This window comes from Pagrus major, chromosome 23, assembly GCF_040436345.1.
Source record: "Pagrus major chromosome 23, Pma_NU_1.0".
NCBI classification, from domain to species: domain Eukaryota; kingdom Metazoa; phylum Chordata; class Actinopteri; order Spariformes; family Sparidae; genus Pagrus; species Pagrus major.
In genome coordinates this window covers 5,528,496-5,552,300 of record NC_133237.1, presented here as the reverse complement: position 1 = coordinate 5,552,300, position 23,805 = coordinate 5,528,496, and the positions used below count along the sequence as shown (strand labels likewise).

The 23,805-nt window shown below is 40.7% G+C and overlaps 1 protein-coding gene across 1 annotated transcript; it reads left to right on the top strand.

The window, feature by feature from the left end:
• The first annotated feature begins 210 nt into the window (after positions 1–210).
• Positions 211–11,452, top strand: gng13b (guanine nucleotide binding protein (G protein), gamma 13b). Its single transcript, XM_073495266.1, has 3 exons — positions 211–246; positions 9,057–9,183; positions 11,086–11,452. The coding sequence occupies exons 2-3, from the start codon at positions 9,086–9,088 to the stop codon at positions 11,189–11,191; spliced, it is 204 nt and encodes a 67-aa protein (XP_073351367.1). The 5' UTR covers positions 211–246; positions 9,057–9,085; the 3' UTR covers positions 11,192–11,452.
• The last annotated feature ends 12,353 nt before the right edge of the window (positions 11,453–23,805 follow it).

Sequence of the window (23,805 nt, the reverse complement as noted above, 5' to 3'; positions counted from 1 at the left end):
TTTACTCCGGAGACTGCGGATTTTAGCCTTGATCGTTTCCAGTGGATACCGAGAGTGCGCACCGCCTCCCCGATAAAAAACAAAGTCTACGGACACTAAAGTCTGCTGTTATTTGCGCTACAGCTGGGAAATAAAAAAAATCCTCTATCCGTGTGTCGGTCCAGCTGATTTGTCTGCCCTCCCTCCGGTTTAACTGCACCGGTCAGACTTGGAAAGAGCAACAGCCTCCACCGGCGCATCAGTGAGGTAAGAGATGCGACTGCCCCTGTAGCCACATTACACAATTATTGTGCCAATACACTGGGCTCCTCTCTGAAAATCCTAATTACAGGCCTGTCTGAGAAAATGAATTATTTCGCATTGAGTGTATTCAAGATGGACATCAAATTGGCTCCAAAATGAATTTGGGGATGTAAAGATGATCATTCAGGCTGTACATGCAGGTGTGTCATCTGCAGGTCGTTCTGGGTGTATTTCACCAAGTGCAACAACCTGGCTGGACGATTTCACACTTTGTTCTGTCCGCCTCCAGCCTCCCTTCACACACACACACACACACACACACACACACACACACACACACACACACACACACACACACACACACTCAACACTGGGCCCTATGGAACCCACGAATATTACATAAAACTTACATTTCTCTGCTGCTCTTCATCCTCCTCCTCCTCCTCCTCCATATCTCCCTTCCTCTCTTTCTCTGGCCTCACCTGACCCTGTTTTAGAGGATGCTCCTCTCACACCTCTGGCTCTGAGCAGGGGCGGCTTTAGAAACTTTGGAATACAGGGGCAGAGGCTGCGGGGCTTTTTAAAGAGGGAGGCCTATTGTATAATGAGAATAAAGTCCTGTTAGTGTGCAGAATGTAGTTATATTGGTTATTCAGTGTGATAAATAGTGTAATGTTAATTTATATCAATAAATAGCCGTTATTTGTAACTCCAAATAGCCTGCAGCCAGGGACAGATTATGAGACAATGGGTCCCTGGACACAGAATTGTAAAATGCTCCCAGCTCTTCTGCACAGGTGCAAGAAATCTAGACTGAAAGACACAAAACACAAAATGGCTGCATCGCTGGAAATCGTTCTGTCTCCTTCTGTAGTTGTCGCTTTTTAGTTGTGTGTCTTTGTAGTCAATTTGTGTTGTTCTGTAGCCATTTTGTGCCACTTAGTATTAATTTTGCCTTTTTTTGTCTCTGTAATCATGTGATGAATTTTTGCATCTCTTTGTATGCCTTGTGTCTCGTTGTAGTTGTACTGCATCTCTTTGTAGTTTTATTGCGTCTCTTTGTAGTGATTTTGTCTCTCTATGTGTAGTCATTTTGTGCGTCTTTGTAGTCGTTTTGCACCTCTTTGTAGTTGTTTTGAGTCTCTTTGTCGTGATTTTGCGTGTCTTTGTAGTAATTTTGCATCTTTGTGTGGTCACTTCGCGTCTCTTTATAGTCCTTTTGCATCTCTTTGTGCTAATTTGATCGACTGTCCAACAAGAAATGTTAATTTTCACTTCACACAGATGTTCTGGTCGAGGGGCCCCTGGTTCGTGACTGATAGGACCGTTCAGTAATCCATCCCTGACACTAATAAGTCCCATTTCTACCCTGTGAGGACCAGACCCACAGACACAGTAAGGGACAAGCATACCCAGATAAGAGAACTCTGTTTGGGGTCCTCACAATAAAGTGACAGTGGTGCAGATATATAAAAGATGACCTTAGTGTGTCCTGACACGCATGAAAAACATTTATTCCATCCAGTCCAGCTCAGGCCTATATTGATCGGATTTGATCGACTGGACATGTCCCCATGTCGGCAGGGCTGTGCTGGTGTGATATCAGCTGGACTGGTCCCAGTTGCTTCAGAGCTCATTGAAGTGCAGAACGTATCGGCGGGTTGTAAAAGCTCAAACATCGTCTGTCATCGCCTGGCATTTATTATCCTCAGCAACATCTCTTCCTCAGTTTAACAGCAAGGAGCCTCGTCTTTCTTTCTAAGTCTCTAGTCTCAGCTGGTCAGAGGAGCGCTGCCTGTTCCTTTCTATTTTTAGTCTCTATTTACAATGCAGTAGCTATAGAGGCACTCTGTTTCCCTTCATGTGTCTCTTTGCCTCACATCGCTTCTTCTCCGTCTTCCTTTTGTCTTTCCCTCTTTCACTCACTCATTTTTTTCATATCCCTTTCACCTTCGGTTTCCTTGTTTCCCCTCTGAGCTGTTTCAGCTGCCATCATCATACATCATCAAGTCAGACAAAGCGATTCAGCACATTAAGCATCGGTAGCAGCTCACCTCAAACTGCCACCTGCTCCACTAACACGCACACATGCGAGCAGACAGTATATTACTGTGTGAGGATGGGAAAGACAGCAGAGGAGACAGGGGGTAGAGGTTAATCTCTGGATGCTTTTGACCCAAATCACCATGCGACCTACATACCCTCCCCTAAAACAACCACGCCATAATATCCACCACACACCCACCCAAACATATCTTTAAAAGGCAGCGCACACACAAATACACAACAGCCTTTTGGATGCTGAGCCACACTATGACAGAACAACACATCCTTATCCCTATCCAACACATTTCTGAGGCCCAGTGAGTTATTAATTACCTGTGACAAAACACGCTGCAGCTACTGGATTTGGCCTAAATTGCGTTGAAGTACTGAAGAGGAAAAAGTTTGATTAGAAGATCTCAAAGAATAGTTTTTAATAAAGCAAATGTAATTAACTTGTTCTTCATCTTCCATAATACTTCAGCATAATCTTGAGGCAAACCTGACCTCCCTTCATGGCAAAGTGTCCCAGTTTAGACTTACAGCTCCATATCTGCCGCAGTAATGACTGCATACACACCCTAACCTCAACCAGACACCACACACTGCTGCTCAGAACTCACAACCAAAGTCTGTCACACCGACTGAACGGCTTGAGTCTAAATTAGATTTACGTTGGATTACATAAATCGGTCCGCCACTATCGTTCAGACTGAAATATCTCAACAACTATTGGATGGATTTCCATGAAATTTTGCACAGGCATTCATGATCCCCAGAGGATGAATACTATTTACTTTGGTGATCCTTTAACTTCCCCTCTAGCGCCATCCTGATGTTGACACTTCTGGTTGTGAATGAAATTTCTCAACAACTATTGGATGGATTCAACTTGGTATGCACGGTCATGCCCTCCTGAGGAATGATTGTAATAACTGGTGTTCCCTTATTTTTTCATCTCAGATACAATACGATACGATATGATACGGAAAATTTGTCTTGGACTCAAATGCACATAAATGCCACACAGCTACAGTAGAATAAACTACATAAAACAAAACAGCACCAGCTGTGTCAGTCACAACGATAAATTGCACATAACAAATATTGCACCCACCCCATGAGGCACAAAGCAACAGCAGCATGAGTCCGGGCTGCAGCAGGGCAGCACCACTGGAACAGCGCCACCGGAACAGCCTGTTAACAGCAGTTACCTGCTAAACATCAGCATGTTAGCATTGTCATCCTGAACATATTAGCATGCTGATTCTAGCATGTAGCTCTCTGCCTGAAAATAGCCTCACAGAGCTGAGTGCGTTATTATGGATCCTACTGCTTTTCTTAGTATAAACCAGTCCTACTCTGCCTCTGATTGTTTGCCTTCGCTGGTTGGGTTGGTTGAATTAATGCATGAGCAGTGAGATTGGTTGGTTAGGGTGAGGGTGAAAACATCAGTGTAGGCCAATCAGAGGCAGAGTAGGGCAGGTATAGCCAAAAAAAGCAGTGGGACAGTCCCTAATAACGCTGGATGTAGACGTTTTAATGTTACTGACTTTAAAGCAATGTTAACAGTTGGTTGTATTATTCCAAAACAGTAATATTGCCAGTCTTCGTACATGTTTGCCATTACATTGTGACTCTCTTCTTATTAAAAATGTCAAATTCTACTTCCTGCATTCGTGTAGCAGATGTCCATTTTTATTAAGACCACTTGCACAGTATTTCGACTGTGTGTATCTGTAAAACACATGTCCAGACAACACATCGACATCAGTCAGAAGCCAGAAGGGTACAGCCAATACACATCCTTACCACATCCTGTGTGAACAAGAAGCAAAGCCTTTGGACTTTCTCCTGATGTCAGGTGGTGGAGAAAAAGACATGTTTATGCTCTCCAGTACAGTGAAGGAACCTTTGAGGAAGCCGATGTGATCCTTGTGAGAGTAAGCAGACGAGGGTTTATGAGATTGGTTTATAGTAATTTAACAATAAATTTGTCAATGTGTTTTAACAAACCACTCAAGCACCTTTAAATATGACTACTGGTTGAGGTGGAGTGTGGTATTTCGGAGGGTTTTTATCAATACCAAGACGTACTCCTGGCTGGGCCACAAAGAGAAAGAGGGAGAGAGATTGCTAATGTGTGGTGTAATTGATAACTGTTTGAAATTTGTGGAAATGGACAGGGAACACTTAGTGAGGAGGCATCTGTGGAAGGCAGCAGGAGACAGATGGAAAACAGATACCAGGGAAAGTGAGAATGCTGCGGAGAGAGAAGCTGCCTCGACTAATCTTTTTGATTTAAACCTCGGAGTGTCAGACAACTGTAGATACATGGCAGCACGTTCCATCATTTCAGTTTCATTAGTAAAAAATGTTTACATCATGTGCTATCTAAGGCTTAAAGTTTGTTCAGGTTTTAATAAGCTGGTGGCTCAGATGCAAGAAGATAAACATAGACACATGTAGTAGTAGTAGTATGGGTGTGTGTCGAGCGAATGACAGGCAGAGTAATTTGAGATGAGCAGGAGAAAGGACAATGGATGGAGAAGAGAGTAGAGAGAATATAATAGATGCAGATGGATAGATAGATGAGTGAGAGGAGAAACCCCAACATTGTTGTAAAACATCACTTTGATTTAATGTGTTCATACATTTCATACATACGTGCAAATTTCTACCTGACGATGCATTTCATTATTTTCATACAACATCCGTTCATACAGTAACCTGATGTGTTACTTTATGAAAGCTGAACTGAAACTATGTTCTTTCCTTCAAGTGCTAATCTAGCCATGCATGCGGTACTCAGGATGTGAACCAGGTCTCTGGTGTCAAAGTCCTGCACAAACTTCAATTTGTGTGTGAAAAACCCCTCTGTCTCTTTAAAAGAAGGTGGCTTGTCATCATAATTCAGGCCGCAGCTGACTGTTTGCAGTCAAGCTTTATGTTCTCACATAGCACATAGAAAGCTGGAGTGATACCGGAACTTCTGGGCTCCTTTCCAGAAGTAAGAAAGAGTTTGTTGTGTGTCTCACTTCATATTTTTAGATAAGGGTGATGGTTTCTTGTTCTTCTTGTCGTCTATTCAACATTCAGTCTTTTTAGCAACGCTTAAGGAACACTATTTCCCATAAGCCCTTCACAGGGTGGTGTCAGTTCAGACATGTAGTTTGCCAAAGCTGCAGTAACATAATATTAAATCAATATTGTTGATTCAAACTGTGGTTGCAGGGATTTTTAACTGTACACAATGTGCCATCACCTACCGCCATCATGTCGTAAGGCCAGTCTACCCCAAAACCTGTTGCGTCCTCTTTCAGAAAGATAACGGCAGAGACTGAGGCAGAGAAAGAGTAAATAAAGGCCGTGAATGAGACAAGTAAGAAGAAAAATGAAAAAGGCAGCACACAAACAGAGACACTGGCAGAGATGAAGCGAGAAAAGGATGCAGGATAAGAGGTAGAGGCTTGGAAACAGACCGATAGAGCAGACAGATACAAGTGAAAGTGGGGAAAACAGGGATGAAGGAGATGGTGAGCGACAGAGTTAGAAAGAGGAAAGTATTCAACCCTCCTGTTGTCTCTAGAGGATGCTGCTGAAACCTGATCTCAGCCAGGAACTGGCCATCACTTTGCCTCTCTCTGTCTGTCTAATATTGGTAAGACACACACTTTGTCATGTAATATTGCACCTGGTGTTTTCCTCAAACTCACAAAAGGACACACATGGACACGCCTCACTAAGTCATTACAGACGTCTCCCTGTCTTTCTTGCAGTCTCTTTTTTAAACCCACAACCTTTTTCTCTTCCCTCCTCCGAAATCACTTTTCATGACGCAGTAATTGTTGTCAGGCCGAGACGTTCAAACACAAAACAGTAATAGGTGTTGAAATCGGCCAGCCATTTATGTGCGCCTGAGGCTTTCAGATGTTCAGACAGCTGATTGATTATTTCTGCAGCAGCATCCTAGATATCCATTTCAAGGAGGGAAAAATCATTACCTGCTAGTTATTTCTTAAGGCTGCTTAAATGCTGATGATCTGGTATATAAAAATCACTGTTCCTTTAAAAGAGGGATACAGCGAGCTATAGCAGCTATATAACTGTTGATCAGTGGGCTGTAGCAGTGCCTTCAGAGAGCGATCTGTTTCCAATCTTAATGCTAAGCTAAGATCACTGGCAGCTGGCCGAAGTCTTATAGCTTCCTATTTACCGAACAGACATTAGAGTGGTATCGATCGACTCGTATAACTCTCGGCGGGAAAGCGAGTAAGTGCATTTCCAAAATGTGTAACTATATATTTGACAGACAAGATGTACACTGTATTCTGGTGTGGAACGACTCTACAGACACATGTAGAAAAAAAACATGTATGTTTTTGTGACTAGATTCCTATTTTCACCATATATGTATCCCAACCATTCGTACTGCAGTGGAGAGTTTCAGATCCATCTAAATGATGTAATGGATTAAACTGTTCTGGTTTATGTACATCATTAGCATCCTGACCATGCAGTGAAGTGCAGGTGTTGAATCCAGTGCTGCATTTTCCTGCCTCACAATGCCCCCTCACTCACTAAACTGTCATAAAGGACAATTGCGTAATATCAAGTATTAAAAAAAAATACCATTGTTGTTTCGGTGCTGAAGCACCTCAGTGAGATCGATTCTGAGCGCAGACTAGACAAGCACTCGGCTCACCCGAATCCTCAAATGACTCACATGGGCGCACGCACACACACATGCTCTCGAGGGTACACAAACGCAAGTACACACGCACAAGAGGGGAAGAGTATTGTTGAGAGGGTATAGTGGACAGAGAGCGTGGGTGGGGAGTGAGAGCGAGAGGGAGGGCGAGAGGGAGGGAGGGAGGAACAGGCATAGAAAAAGACGCAGCGGAAGAGAGTGAAGACAGTATTCCTGTGGAGAGATGACCACGAGCATGTTTGGCTTTTTCAAATCAAATTCAAATCTGTTTATTGTTTTCTGATCAAGTGTTTTCCTGACCTTAACATGTGAGACTTACAAACTGGTCATAGCCCAAAATGCATTTCACAAAAGCCACTGTTACCCTCACAATCAAGTGTGATGTGTACCTTAGTGTAGCTTACACATACACAGTTGTATGTTATGTAAAGACCTGAATATAATGTCTACGGGTGTGTTCGTAAATCCAATCTGACACTACACTAAAATGAAAAGGTGTAGTGACTGTATGAATTAACAAGTAGTTTTAACATTACATCTGTATTACCATCTGAAATATTAAAGCTGCTGTAGGTGATATTTTTTGATTAAAATAAGTGTTAAATAGCTGTATATTCCGACAGTAATCACTGTTATAGAGTGACTACATGTCCCTCCTCCACCGGCTCATGCAGTAAAAGAGAAAAGACATTATCTGGAATCCCTGCCCGCTTTATCCAATCAGGAGAGAGAACTCCATGAAGAGGCGGCCATGTCTACTTGTTAACACGGAATATTCCAGCGGCGCACTGAAATTACGAAGGGTCAGTATGTTTAGCCTAGCTTAGCATAAAGATTGGAAGCAGGGTTAGCTTGGCTCTGTGAAGTTCTAAAAAACAGCTACCAACACCTCCAAATACAACAGTGTATTTGTATGTTTAATGTGTTCTTGACCAGAAATTTGAAATGGATAATAGTGGGGGTTGCGTGCTGTATTAATGTATTCACTGACAACAGTTCAGGCAACGCATTATTTTGGGGTTCGACTGGCTATAGCTTGTGTTGGTAACTATGTCCATGTGGCTACTACTTCTAACAATTTATCTGTTCATTTTAGTTTTTTGCCATTTATCCAACCCGTTTAGCTAATAATTAGACTTTCTATCTTGGTTTCATGCACTGTTACTTACAACAAGTGCAAAAAAAAAAAAAAAAGAGGGTTTTCTTTTTTCAAATTTGGTGAGCTACTCAAAGATCTTTCCACATACCCTCTCGCAACTGCGTAAGTAGCCCCTGGGGTGCAAGTTCCCTGTGGTTTGGAATCATAAGCTAAAAGCTGCATCACTGCCTTTTACAGTACTCTGATGTGGAGGTTAGGGAGAGGGCTACACACTCATCTTACAGAGTTTTCTGTTGGGACACAACTGTATTTCAGAAGCACACGCAATGAAAGGGGGGTGGCGGTGGCGGTGGTGGTGGCGGTGGTGTTGGGAGGAGGGGGGTCGTGAAGGGCAAATGGGAAGAAATGGGATGCAGCATAAGTACATGCTGTCCTTTTTCTTCTTTTTGGGCATCGAAGCAAAAAGTGTTCTCCTTTTCTCTCCGTTCAGACATCAAATGTAAACTCTACTCCAGCCTGCAGTCATGAGTGTTAGCATGAAATTATCAGACTACAGGCGGCAATAAACAAGAAATTAACCAGAATTTGCATAAAATTGATGTGCTGCTGAACTGCTGTCATGTTGGTTACAAACGTAATTAAATCTGGCATATTCATCAGAGCTGTGGAACTTTTCCTAAAGTGGAAACAAGCAGCCCCAAGGACACACTAGAAGGCAACTGAATGTATCCTGTGGTGTTAAGTGGGTCCGCCAGTTTTGGCAGCACTTGTTTGTGCTCCATGAATTTAACAGCTGCTGTTCTCCCTTGCTGTAGGTGGAATGGATAAGCAGCGGTTATAAATCAGATGTACTCCGTGGTGTTCTTGCTGCAGGGCACGGTTGTATTGAGTGCGTCTGCCTACTATTAAACAGTGTTACGTGCTGTATAAATATAACTCTGGCCTCCCTGCTGTGCACAGGTAGAAAAGCCCTACATCAAGCTGCAACCATGGATGAGATGGACCTGCCCCAGATGAAGAAGGAGGTGGAGAGCCTCAAGTACCAGCTGGCCTTCAAACGAGAGAAGTCCTCCAAAACAGTCACTGAGTAAGTGTTGCACAAAAAGCTCTACAAGCCTCTGCACAAGCCCCGAAAGCAACAGTGATGAGTAGCTCTGACTCGGAAAATAACATAGCTTTGTTTTTTGCTAAAAACACAGAGCACACCAACAAACAGAAAAATGAAAAATGACAGTGTTCAAGAATTAAAAGTTTACATAATGAATCAAGTTTGTGAGATTTGAAGTCAAACATATGTCCAACTTTATGTACAAGACTGCATTTTAGGCAAAGTACAGTAAAGTTATTAGTTTGACGTTTGACACGTAAATATGAAGCTACAGCCAGCTGTCACTTAGCTTAGCTTAGCACAAAGGCTGAAAACAGCTAGCCTGACTCTCTAAAAGTAACACTAACTGGACAGATCCAGGCTTTGTGCTAAGCTAAGCTAAATATGAGTGGTATGATCTTCTCATTGAACTTCTGACAAGAGAGCGAATGAGTTTATTTTCTCAAACGATCTCTTTAACAGACAAATTCACACTGCTGTGGAACATTACTCTCTAACATGTGGCTGTAGGGACACGTTTAGAATAAAAGCATATATTTTATGTTATTTTTTATAATTAGGTTCTTAATTTTATTGTACAGATTTTCACATTTTAATGGCACCTTAATACCAAACAATATTTTTGTAAACACAGAAATGAAGATTGGGAGCCAGTTAGTTATAAAGCTATTGTTGTGTTGCGTAAGTAAAAAGCACCTTCCCCAAAAATGAGGTCGAATCAAAGGGTTTACTGGTCTTTAACATATTTGATATCTTTAATCACTGTTCCATAACTAATCAGCAAACCACATCTGTTTAAAAAAAATCCTGTGTAATATAGTATTCAGTAGTTTGTTCGAATAAACACCAATATAATAAATGCTACTTGCAGGCTTTAAATATCTGCTGTTGTTATTCATTATAATAAATAGGATTGTGGATATGACAGCATTAGTCATTCCACCACAATGATAAAACGATGATATGACTTAATTAAATAATGCTGCCTTGAAGGCTACTGTCAGAGCCGCGGCGCATATCGAAGCTGCAGCCGTCATTAACGACTGTACAGCTCTCTCTTTGTCTGTCTCGTGCTCTCGCTGCAGCGCCAGTAGATTAAGGGCCAATCACGGAAAACTGAGACGAAACACTTCATCTGAGGCTTCATCAGCACCGCTCGATAGGACCGTCTTCTGACTGATGCTGTTTTTTAATGTAGAGTACAAAAGTATGCAGGGTCAGTGTTTTCAAACCCTGAGTGTGACTCTTGTGAATATAAAAATATACTGGAAAAAATAGGAGGACTGATTAGAAGCACGCTTTGTTTTTCTCGACTAACGTACTGTAACTTCACGGATAATGAGCTGAATTTAAAGTGAGGCTATGTGACCTAAGAGATTAAGATTAAAGAGTTCAGCTCCCATACAATAGAACACATCTTTGATGACTTCAGTACACATTGGGCTATAGGCTCATTGTCTGGTACGACGAGCTCATGGTGGCTAACGTTAGCTAATGTTACAGAGACATTGCAGACACTACTGAGACACAATCTCTCTCATGTCATAGATTAACATTGGAAGGGTTTTATGACAAAAGTAGAACATGAAGTAAACACATGGTAATTATTGAAATGTTCATTTGAGATTATCTTTCTAAAGTTTGCTCACATTAATAGTTAAATAAAAGGACTTCATTCAAATGAAACATTCTCCAAAAAGTTGAAGTACCCAAAAAGCTAGAGTTGCACAATGTAGTTACATCTGGCCTCTTGTCACTCATTCTTCCTCTCTTTCTTGCCTTGTATGGAAAAGAGGAAAAGTGGATGGTGGATGGATTGTGGTGATAAACTCCCTCTGGAATTAGAAAAATGTCTCTGTCTCTCTCCGTCTTTCCACAAAGCTTGGTGAAGTGGATAGAGGACGGCGTCCCAGAGGACCCCTTCCTGAACCCGGAGCTGATGAAGAACAACCCCTGGGTGGAGAAAGGAAAGTGCATCCTTCTTTAGAAGAAACCAACCAACCCTGCCACGACCTTCCAACTACAACCGCCCTGACCAACACACACCAACAGATGACCCCCCCGAACCTGACCCGTCCTGCGAAGGCCACGGCCGGACAGCGCCTCCTAACCTCTCACCGTGAATGTACAACAGCTGATATCCCCCAACTTCCCTGAACACACACTCCAACAAGGGCATAGAAAAACACACCGACAGAGACACACACTCAAACACTATCACTCCAAAAGTTTGGGTTTTTTCCCTGACTGCCACACATTCACTGCAAGTTTAATCCTGCCACGGCAATGCATCATCATTACTATAATATATGACGATGATGATCAATACTCTTATTACATGTATAGATATATGATGACTTATTTATGCAGCTGCCAGTCACAAGCTTTCTCTCTTCATTTACAATCTCTACTCTTCATTGTGAGAACCGCCGTTGTATTTATTTTTCCTCCATCTTTGATGAGTTGTAATAAACTGTAGAGTCACATTCACACTGCCAGACAGCAGATCTGCTGGAGTAATTTGGCTCCTTGTCAACATTCGAAGCACTTGCTCTTACAAAATTATCACTTTCGTAAAGCCAGAAGCTAAATTATGGTACTTTTTCCAATTGAAAGTTAATAAATTGCATAACTCTGTGGTTAACAAAAGTGTTAACACCTGATTAAAACTAAATTAACTTAAACAGCCTATAATGATTTTTAATTAGATGATCATGGTTTTAATGTCTACAATTGCCCCAAGATAGAAATCGGCCTTGCACACAGGACACATAGGACCCTGTGTACATTACAAGGACATTAAGACTCATCTCCTCATGTGTATTTGCTTGCTTTAAGTTAAGTAAGATGCTTGTTCGTCATCATAAAGCTTTTGGCCGCCATTTACACTTCAATACAATTGTCACTGCTTCTTGGATGTTTTTACGACTGGTTCTTTGACACATGTACTGACCGAGTGTAAATGGTTACTTTGTCCTCACTGAAGGCACTTCCAATCCAACACGGGGTCATTTGTAACATAATATCCCCATGATGCACGCCATTTTAACATTTTATGACCAATTTGAAGTCTTTATAAGTTCTTATGGTGCTAATGTGTTTATTGTTAAACATACAACACCATTGTTACAGATATTTTTGAAAGACAGAAAAGGATTTGTTGTGTTTAAACAAGCGTGTCAATTGTGTAAAGGCTTCAGAGTGCTTGAAACGAACTAGTTCATACGCAGTGTCTAAAGTCTTTGTAGCTGTTTCTGAACTCACAAAGACAGCTGAGGACACACATGAGTTAAGAAAAGTTCGACGTGACGGCAAAACTAGCTCACATCTATCCTCCCGGTGTGACTCCCACAGTTTTCATACATAGTTTTGATTTCACACAACTTGCAGAGCATGGTTTTATATCATATTTACATTCTGAAGACGAGATCTGTAGCCAGTGTTGTTTTTGCTTCAGTGTCATTAGGTCAGAAAGTGTCATAGCAGCTCTGTTTGTGTTGTCAGAGCAGAATGAAGCTATGGGTCTCTCGAGGGGTTTTTGAGTTTACTGCTCCTTCTCCTCCTTAGCTACAGCCCCTGAGGACAACACACAAACACGCATATACACACATACAGGCACACGACATGTAAACCAACCCTGCACACATACTATCTCTCTCCACTCCACACATGTACAGACGGACCCCTTTAACTTATTAACTTATTGATCAATTGGTAGTTTATTTATTTATTTATTTATTGATGAGACATTTCTCTCACCTTAGGTTTTGTTTCCCATGTCTGCACTCCCTCCTCCTCATACCCCACCTCAAGAGAAAAAAACAGAAAATGACCAAAAAATCGACTACACCTTGCCAGATCACCATCTACTACTGCCTTGTACACAGTTTCCTTAAAACAAGAATGTAAATATGTGGCATGATCACCGCTGACCTCAGAACTGGCCTGCGTGTGCGTGCATGCGACTGTAATTGTGTGTTTATGTGCATATTGTTTTTTTTTTAAAGAGTGCATACATTTGGATGTTAGGCTCCCTTGCAGATTGTGAAGCACACACACATGCGTGCACACACGTGCAGCTGTGTCACACACACAGGCAGGCCTGAGGCCGAGCAGATCTACAAAAATCACACACACACACACACTGCATAGTGAGAATGTGTATGAGGGGAGGAGTGGCAAGGATGTGGGATTCTCTAAATGACTCGGGACAGGGGAGCCTCACATCATCTCAGTACTGTAATGAGTCTCATTATATACATTTTCTTCAAGATGACCCAGTTCCCTAAAGGCTCAGATGACTTTGGTCCTATTACGTGTAACTGCAAATATTTAATTTTCCTCTTTTTTAAAATTACTATTTGGTCAGTGATGTGCTAATAAATTGTTTATGTTTTTTATTGAACATGCCTGCATCTATCTAAGACTGAACTTCTTACTTCCTGTTTTGTTTTGTTTTTAAATTGTATTTATTAAAATACGCTTGGGGAAAACAGTAACAAATGAAAAAGAAAAATTGTACCATTGTACCTGAAGTGAGGCCAGTGAATTTAGGATGTCCAAGTACAACAGTAAGCATATATGCAACATGACGACTCCAAATGAAGCCATTTTAGAAGTCCCAACGTTAGTTGAGATGCACCCCTATATTTTGGAAATTAAGTTTTTTTTAATAGTTTAGGTGTTTGAAAGTATAATGTATGTTAACTAGTTGAATGATACTTACTTAAAATATAGTCCAAGCTGTCATGATAAATGCTTAGACTCCTAAAATGGCTTCCAGGCTCCGAGTTTCAGATTTGTAGCTTTTCCAGTGTTAGCTAAAAAATGTTGATGTTAGGATTCAATGGTCCAAAACTTTTTTTCAGCTCTTACAAAACCACCTGAAAAGCAACAAATCTATCTTGCTACAGTCTCACAGCGACTGAGCTCCAGAAGTACGTGAGAGGGTCCCTGAGTCTGCCTGTCCCTTGTCTGTTTTCTGTTCTGCAACTTTACTTGTTTGGTTTGTTTTTATATAATCTGAACGTGCGTACGTATGTATGTTATTACTATTATAATGACAGCATAAAATCTTGTCTAAATATCTAGCAACATATTCCTTGTGAGAGTGCTTTGGAAAAAAATATTATGCATCAGATCAAGTCCTAGTGTAAAAATGACAATGAGCAATAAATTAAAGATCATTTTTTATTGAATGTTTTGCAAAAACATTTATCTTATTGAATAAAGTAGAAGATTTTTAGACAACTTGGTCGTCTCGGTTGGCTTTTTGTTCTTGCATGTACCAGTGTGAGTCAAGTATGTTTTCAACTGCAAATCTACACTAAGAGTGAATCACTTCGTATCACTGCCAATCTAAATACTGTAGATGTTGTGTTGTGCTGACTGACATATGCAGGTGGCAGTAAGAAGGGGGGATGGCATCTTCAATTGACAGCGATAGAAAATAGCTACATAAATGAAAAATAGCGACAGAAACATTGTCTAGCATGGATGATATCAACGCTGCTGTACATGATATGCGGCCTTTCTGAAAATGACACCAGCAGGACAGATAGACCACTTACAAATGATTAGTTAGGGCAAATAAAACAAATAAAACGCTGCTATCTCCGAGCCAGAATGGGCTGTCGTGTGATGAACATAACGACAGATTGAATAATGACGTGAAACAACATGGCAGAGTTGTACAATATAGTCAAAGGCAGCAGCTTTAAATGCAGGAATGGGTGGGTAGTAGTTAAACACTACCCGAAGTGTATTAAATATTCGTCCCCTGCAGGCTACATGGGTGGCTGAAGTTGGTAGTTTATTCCTTTATAACTCCTTACTACAACAACACCTGGTTAAACCTAACCAACTAATAACAAAGCCCAAAATAGGGACTAGAATCGTCAAAATGAGTTATATTCATGACCATAGTACCATCATGGTCTTGGGAAATCAGCCGGTCACATAGTTTACCAGCTAATTAGCTATAATGTATCAAACCAGCTTTTGATAACACTGAGTGCTCGCCATCAAATTTTCTTGGCTTCAGTCACTCCTTAGACCAAGAAACAACAGACAACACTTCTTAGAAGAGCTCTGCCTCTGGGATATATTAAAGATAGAGTTAAAGATAAAGTTATATTACAGGGACGAGCTAGAAGGGTGGCTGGATGAAGTTGGTGGTTTCTTTGTTACAGACAACAGCACCTGGCTAAATTGATGATTTAAATGTTATTAATGACCGTATTAGCGTTCATAGTCATGGAAAGTCTTGGTATTTAGCTACCAGCTAACCATCATGAAAGTTTGACCATTCTCAGCATCTTTTCCTGCCTCTTATGTGCTTAAATCTGATGGTTTTCTTTGCCTCAACTAAATTTGTTATCATCCAAGAGCTAAACTTCTAGGCTATAATCAGTGTTGGGCAAGTCACTTTCAAAATGCAATATATTACATATTACTAGTTTCTTTCATTTCAAAGCAATATAATACATTACAATATTACTGTCTGCGTAGAGTAATGAATTACTTATTACACTACTTTTTAGTTATTTTCAAAAATGCCCAAATAATCTATATCGAACAATTAAATAGCCAAGATCTTAAGTAGATGAATGTCCTTGAACACAGTGATGAGCAGGCAGAGGATCACAGTCTGATATATATTTTTAATTGTAAAAGCCTATAATGACAGGACAAGACAAAAATCTCTTCTTCTATGTCTTTATATTTAAGACAAGCGAACAAGGAAAGCATAGGCATATGTGATTCATAATGTGAATTAAAGTACGCTCGGAGGATCAGGCTTCATCATCACACACAGACACACAGACAGAACCTATAGGCTCGGCTATATTTAAAGACAGAACCTATATAAATATGGTCATGTTTGTGTGGATGGGTTCTTAAAAAAACACAACTGTAGTAACTTATTACTGAAATATTATTAGTAACGCGTTATATTACCCCATTACCGCTAAAAGTAATATATTACAGTAACACGTTGCTTTTGTAACGCGTTACCCCCGACACTGGCTATAATAACCTCAGTAGGCTAGAGGGGTGTTGGTAGTTCTCTCCTTCATAGTGTATTTCTTCCGAGGAAGAAGAACAGAGAACCCCGCTGAAGGCTTTTCTCAATGGAAAATAAGTGTTTGCTGTTCTAATGAGCTTCAGCAGGTTTCCCTGGTAGAGCTCTCCAGCTACAGTATGTGATTTGTTGACCTTATTAGTTTAATAGAGTCCATAACAGACTGGCAGTTCATCCAATCACCTGCCAAGTATTTTTTAAAAGTCCCCCCCTGTCCTTTTCCAAACATCTCCCAGGTTTAGCAATGGTCCTAGCTGGAGAAAACAGCAGCTCTTTGCCTCTGAACATCATCTTTTCATTTGACTTGCTGTACTTTACTCTGCCTCTGGGATATGTATGCCAAAACTCTCGAGTATAAACCTGCAAAAGGAGGCAGAAATGAATTTTAGAGCAAGATACCTGGAGAGAAAATAAAAGAGAGCGAAGGATAGGGGTTAGAGACCGAGAGGGCAGATGGTCCTATAGAAGGCTCCACTCAGGGGAAAGACAGAAAGCTGCAATCTCTTCTTCTCCTTCCCCTCCACTGCTTCTTGTAACTCATGAATAATAGAAAACAAGAGATATCGAAGGGGCCTCACTTTTTTTCACCCTGTCAGTGCCTCTTGGTCTCTCACTTTCTCTTCCCCTCTCTGTCTTTCCCTTCCTATCCTATTCCTTTTTTCTCCATCTCATCCCCCTCACTTCTCTCCTAATTTTAATCCACAGTGTACTGCAAGGAAAATTGATGTAGGAATATAAACTAGTGTGTAGCCTACAGCATGTAACACATTAAACACACTTCAGATCAGAATCCATTACAGGTTTATCTACAAGTCGGTTTTCAAATACAAGGAATTTCTCTTGGTGTTGTGGTCAATGTGACAGTCAACAGTCAAAATATAGAAAGCATGAAAAAGGACAAGTACTGCAAAAGTCAAGCAAACAAAACTATAAAATACTGAAGTTACATAGTGCAGAAACAAGTGAGACACTAGACACTACCATCAAAATGATTTTGAAGCTGTTATTTCAAGGTAAAAAAGTTGTTGCTTGCTTTGAAGCACCACTTCTGTAACACATAGTTGATTACATGAACACATTCAAAAAATAATTGCTTTTCTAGTTGACTTTCCTTTCTCAAATAGAGTGAACTTCCTCTACATGTATATTTTAATGACTCAAAACTAATTAGTGGAGAAAAACCTAGCAGCTGGCACATGTCATGCTATGAAGACAACAAACAAACATACCTTCATAATAACAGCCCACATACGGCTCAACTATAAAACTTACAGTATGTTTAACGCTAATTATCCAGCCATTTATGTGTGATGTTGTTTCTTTTTTATTTATTCCGAGACAGTTTTCTGATTAGTTCAGAAAGTAAAAATAACGCATTAAAAACAAAAACAATGCTTCATACTCTTCAACAACATTATCTCACATCTTAGCTATTAAAGGTGCTATTTGTGGGAAAAGTAGATTTTTGAGTCTCATTCCTAACCCGTCAAATAATGGCGCTTTGGGATGGCGGCCGACCGTCCTAATTTTTTAACGAGGTTGGGAATTAGACTCAAAAATCCACTTTTCTCACAAATAGGACCTTTAAGAACAAAATGCAAGTTTGTGTGTTTGGACACTGAACTGCTTAATAAAATGCAACCATTTTTTTTCACTTTCCTATATTAATGGTTTCACTGACTCTTTTTCCTGTGGCTTATGATTTGTTTGGGGAGCTTCAGAGCAAATCCCAGCGCCCCTTGTTCATAAACTGATGCAGATACCTGATGCAGTGAAGGTGGCATCTCAGCTTCATATATTGCAGATATTCTCACTTTTTAACGCCGGTATGTTATAGTCCAATTGTTTTTTGGGTATATTTTTAAACAAGAGGAAATGGAGACGATGGGACGGCTCTTGCTCAGGGTGTGTCTGTCTGCTTTTTATGGGTCACCTCCCCTCAATCCCTTCGACACACACTGACACACACAGGCACTCACTAATGCACTCAATCCCCCTCACCCTCGCTGCTAAATCCTCACCCCCATTGTCCCTTTCCCCCTGAAATCCTCAAACCATCAGCCCTCCTCCACACACACACACACACACACACACACACACACACACACACACACACACACACACACACACACACACACACACACACCATCGCTCTCCTCACTCAGTTTCCCCAGTCTGTCTGCAGTCAGGGCTAATGCACTGGTTAATGGCCCCTCTAACCCTCTATTCACTCTCAGATTACACACTTGCACATGCAGGAAATACACACAAACGTGCATACCAGTGCATGCACGTGCACGCCCATGCATAGACTTAAACACACACTGGTAAACAGGCACATGTGTTCATATCCACACATGGACGCACATACATAAACACAAAACGGCCACTAATGGCCTCGCTGTACATTCACGAGTGGATTAGGATTAACAATCCACCCGCAACACCAACACACACACCAACGCAGTGTATACAACCAGAACCAATCTCTAATGCACATTCTGCTGGTGGTGATAATCTGCCTCTCTCTCTCTCTTTCTCTCTCTCTCTCACACACACACACTCACCACATACACCAGGCCGACTGCTCTCTGTGCTGCCGAGGTCACCAGATGCCATCTAATCTGAGAGCTCTAATCCACTCTTTCGGGGACCTTCTCTCCCTCTCTCCCCCACTCTCTCATGAGTGCACTGCTCTCTTTTTAAAGCACCGGGGGCAGAAAAAGCACACAATAGTGCATATTGTATTACTTAGTTGGTCTCAGACATGCAAAACCACCCCTAAGTCTGTTGTGATAGACAACAAGCCTTGAAGGCTTGAGACAAAAAGACAAACTGTCAACATGAAGGCCTCAGTCTGCTTCAAAAGAAAATGTCTAAAGGCGAAGGGGTTCATTCCATTCCAAACAACCACACTCAACACATTATTACATTAGTGCTCAGTAATCATGGGTCAAACCATGCCTGTCTTCGAACTCTGCCTCTATTTTGATCTCAACTACACACCTGTCAAGTTTTGTGACTGCATCTTGCATGATTGTGATGTTGCTGATAAAAATCTGTCCAGAGACAGAAATATAAACTCCTGGAAACAGCAGTCATGCTCGTGAAATGATCCACTAAATTATCTCTTTTTTCGTTTTCTTTTGCATCCTTTCATAGCACGAATATGCAGCTTTGAAGGCAACCTCTTGTGTCACTGCTTCACAGAAGGAACTTAAGATCTGTTTGTTTTTTTCTCTCACATGAGGGCTATTTTTGGCATCCAGAAAACATTCTGTCTCTGCTTCGCTCTAACTCCCCGAGCTCAAAGTGTTTGCTGTCTCTCTCTGCCTTGGCTCTCTCAAACGATATGACCTAAGTGTGCCTCTATCTGCCTGGTCCCGCAGATTACTGATCTGATCCGCTGATCGGAGCGGTGGATTCCCTCGTCTTTAGGTTACCTTCGACGTTCATTATCTCAGCAAGGGGTTAATCCACCAGAGCTGCAGCTCAGACACTCACATAACACTCTGCTATATCCAGATGGAGCTGTCAAGAAACTAAAATGTTTTTACAAGTCGGAGCCAGGTCCGGGCAGCTTTTAGTGGCACGAGCCGCACGCAGCAGTGAGTTACTGCTAAACATTTGTTCTGCCTCTGAGACGCACTTTTGTTCTCCAATCAGGTGTCATAAACTGAAAATCTTTGGTCATATAAAAGGTGATTTTTGGTGTTAGTCAGTAGTAGCTTAGGTTTAAAGCAGCAATAATTGACATCATCATATAAATGTATCAAAAGATGTGATATCACCTGAAACAGCAGCTCCACACAAATCATTGTTTAGCTGTCCAGCTCACAAATGTACTGTTTTGGTCAGCGAGTCATGACAGGAAACGTTTTTTCGGTGAAAAAGCGCTATAATCCCACTGAACACTACCTGCTCAGTACCAAACAGACATTGATTATAGTGGAGCCAATTAGCCAGATATTTCACTGAGGACCAAGGTTTTTGCTCACAACTTTGCCCTATCAGCTTAAGAAGTGATGATATGTTGATGCTGTGTTAAACACTTGTTTTGTGGCCCAAAATATAAAATAAAAAATGAAAATAAATCCGTCAGTTTAACAAAATAGTTTGACATTTTGGCATATAACTTTATTTGCTTTCTTTCCAAGAGTTTGATGAGAAAATATTGCCCGTATGGTAAATAGACCCATGAAGCTACAGCTAGCAGCTAAATAGCTTAGCGTTTACCAGCAAGAAAACAAGATATATTACAGTAATAAGTGAGCTTAATAGGTGCTGAAAAGATTTTGTTACTTTTGAAAAGAGCCAGACTTGCTTTTTCTATTCGTTAACAGTTTTTATTTTAAGCTAACTCGCTAATGGCAGGCTAGCTTAATTTTTTTGTGTAAAAACAAGAGAATGGCATCGATCTTCTCATCTAACGCCCTTAAATTATGAAGCGGATGCTGTTGAGCTCTTAGTTACTTTCAATACTTCTAACTTTGCGTTGTTTTATTTTTATATTTAAAAGATCATCATGTAAAATTTTATGATAAAACAAAAAATTGTAAGACATTCATCTTAACCTTCATGACAAAAGACATTAGATCAATCTTAAAAGTCAGTATAAAAAGAGGTTTCAACAACTTGATGTCACTGCTACTGCCTGTTATGATAATGTTATATTCTCTCAACAGATAAAGCACATTTCACAACAATATAAAGGTCCAACATAAAACAAAACAAACATATATAAATGCAGATTCAAAAGTAATTGGAAACCTGAAAACTACTGCAATTTGATCAACCAAAAATAATCTAAAACAGTCTTTTGATTCCTGTTAGTTTACTTTAAATCATGACAGATTCAAAGACCATGAAAGTCCAACAGCCTCTTAGGAAGATGTATGCTGCCTGGTAAAGTTAAATATCATAATGTCGCCAGCCCCGTTAACAACACACCCATTAACCCAGCAGTAATCCAAGCTCAGCGCTACAGGATCAATAATAACCCAGCAAACAACTCCATCCAGCCGGATCAGATATGAGGTCAGGTCAGCCGGGGGAGGAGCAACCACAACATACTGTACTGTACAGTAGTGGTAGTGGAAAACTCAGGACTACTGGTACTCAAGTGGTGGCTGCTGGTATCTTTTTTTCAATCAACTATTGATAAAGAAAATATAACATCCATACATACTGTGCATGAGACCCAGAGTCTCATGCATAGTAACAGGTAACAGGTGTGACAGGGGTCAAATCTGATTTTAAACTAAACTTTAACAACATTTGAGGCCTAGTGCATGAGATCATGGTCTATGTGACACCAGAAAATGATGAGTTGATGCTGTATTTGATATATAAAACTTATGAGAGAGTCCATCCCATACACACTTTTTTAAACAGCTGACCCAGGTAAAAATGCTGCTGCTGAGCCGGGATAATCCTGATGGATTTTCCAAATGCATTCCTTATCTGCCTTTTTACCAAGTATGATCATCTTTGTACTTCAAAGTCAAATCCAGAGGACTTATTGCATCTTGTGTAACAGTAATGGTTGCGTAGTTAGCAAATACAATAGTGTGTGGTGGTGATAAAACTACACCAGATGGCTACCATGGCATTTCTCAGGCTTTCCCTTAAGCAGGAGAGAATACCAGGTCAGCTGAGGCTTTCCTCCTACTTTGTCTCCAGTGATGAGAGTCATTTTCTCTGGTGTGACATCTTTCCACTGAAGATGTCAAATCAGACAACCTGCTAACATGGCATAAAAATTCTATATATAGCCTATGCACAGACGATCTGTGGGGTTTTTACAACAACATGCTGCTTAAATTCAATCGATTGGAGGCTGATTAGGATTTTTCAGCAGTCACACTGATTGTTACTGTCATTGAACCATGACAGTCTGTACAACCTAGTGTATTGAATGGTTTGGTAGTCTGAGGCCAGTACACACTTACATGTAGAGTAGACAAGGCGAACGTTCGGTTTCCTTTTGGACTACTGATGGTGAAGCTCGCTCTTTATCTGCAGAAGACAAGATGACAAAATGTTTTCGACCGTGCTGCCTTGTGTCAACTTCACGGTGTAGACAGCAGCATCACGGCTCTCAGTACTCTCTCTCCTTCATCTGTTATGTTATACTATGGCTATATTTTGTTTTGTAAAGCATTACTTATTTATTATTGTAGCAGAACAGGCTTAAAACACAACAGTGACAGTAAAGTTGCAGGCCGTGACATCAAAACAATTAGCTGAAAGACGCTAAAGGGCTCCGAAGAACTGAGCAGAACTGCAGGAACGGTGATAATTTAATAATAACGGTGGGTTTGTAATGAGTGAACCCTTTCATATTACAAGTCAGTTGATCTGGCCTTGTTCTTTATTTACACTGTCAAGGAACAAATGACCAAAACCAACAGATTAGTCTATCTCTACATGAACTAGACTGTTGCACTCACTCAGGCCCAAGCCCACACATTTCTACTGAAGATATATCTTTAAAAACTCTTTAAATAATATACATTCTTTATATATACTGTATATACATTTTTACACAGAACTGACTCCTCTCCTTTTTCTGTGCTGTGGTGATGGCAGTGTTGGTGTTGGTGACGTCTATAGAGCGAGACGATGTAGTTCACTGAGCGGTTTCACACAAAACTAAATGGTATTTTACCATCTTTATGACAAACGGTGACTTTCTTGACTTGCAGACTTATCTTTAAAAATGAACAAACATCATATGTGTAAAGAGTGAACAATTACCTTTTTATCTTTGCATCACTTTTTACTTTATTTAGTGTTTGTGTTCTGAAAGGGGCTGTAACAGCAACCTCGTAGTTGCCATTATCATTTCCATTTAGTTGAGTCACGCTTGAAAGAAGTCTATGCGAGCACGCGGTACGAGCCTACTCCTCCTGTTTCTTTTTAAGTTCCCTAATCCGTTAAATTAGCTGCTGTAGTTGCCTGTGAAATTCACAGACTTACCATAAATACATCTGTTTGCTGCGGCTGTCCATGTTTTCCTGAGCGAATGCACTGGGATGTGTTTCGATTGGAAGTTGGGAAGACTGACTCAGAAATATTGACTTCCAACTTGCGGTGGATTGCAGCAAAAGGTCCAATGAGGGACACTGGAAGGGGAATGACTTTGCCTCTTTATGTGCGACTGACTCAAACTAAACTATAATTTTCATGGTAAAGAAAGTAACAAATCATTCAGTGCAGCTGTGAGGTTCATTTATGTGTTTTGAATATGTTATTGACCACCAATGGAAGTCTATGGGCATGGCAATGAGATAGATGCTAAAAATAGGCCACAAATTATTACATGGCTACTGTTGCAACACAAAGCTGTCAAGAAACCCTGCTGTATTATGTCCATGACTGTATATGGAGAAGGGATCGAGGATCTGGTTCATTAAGACGTATGCAATGAGCCATGACTTCTGTTTTGGAGTGCTGATTTTGGCCTCATCTCTTTGCCTTACAAGGAAACGTCCGACTCTAACTGGTACAGTTGA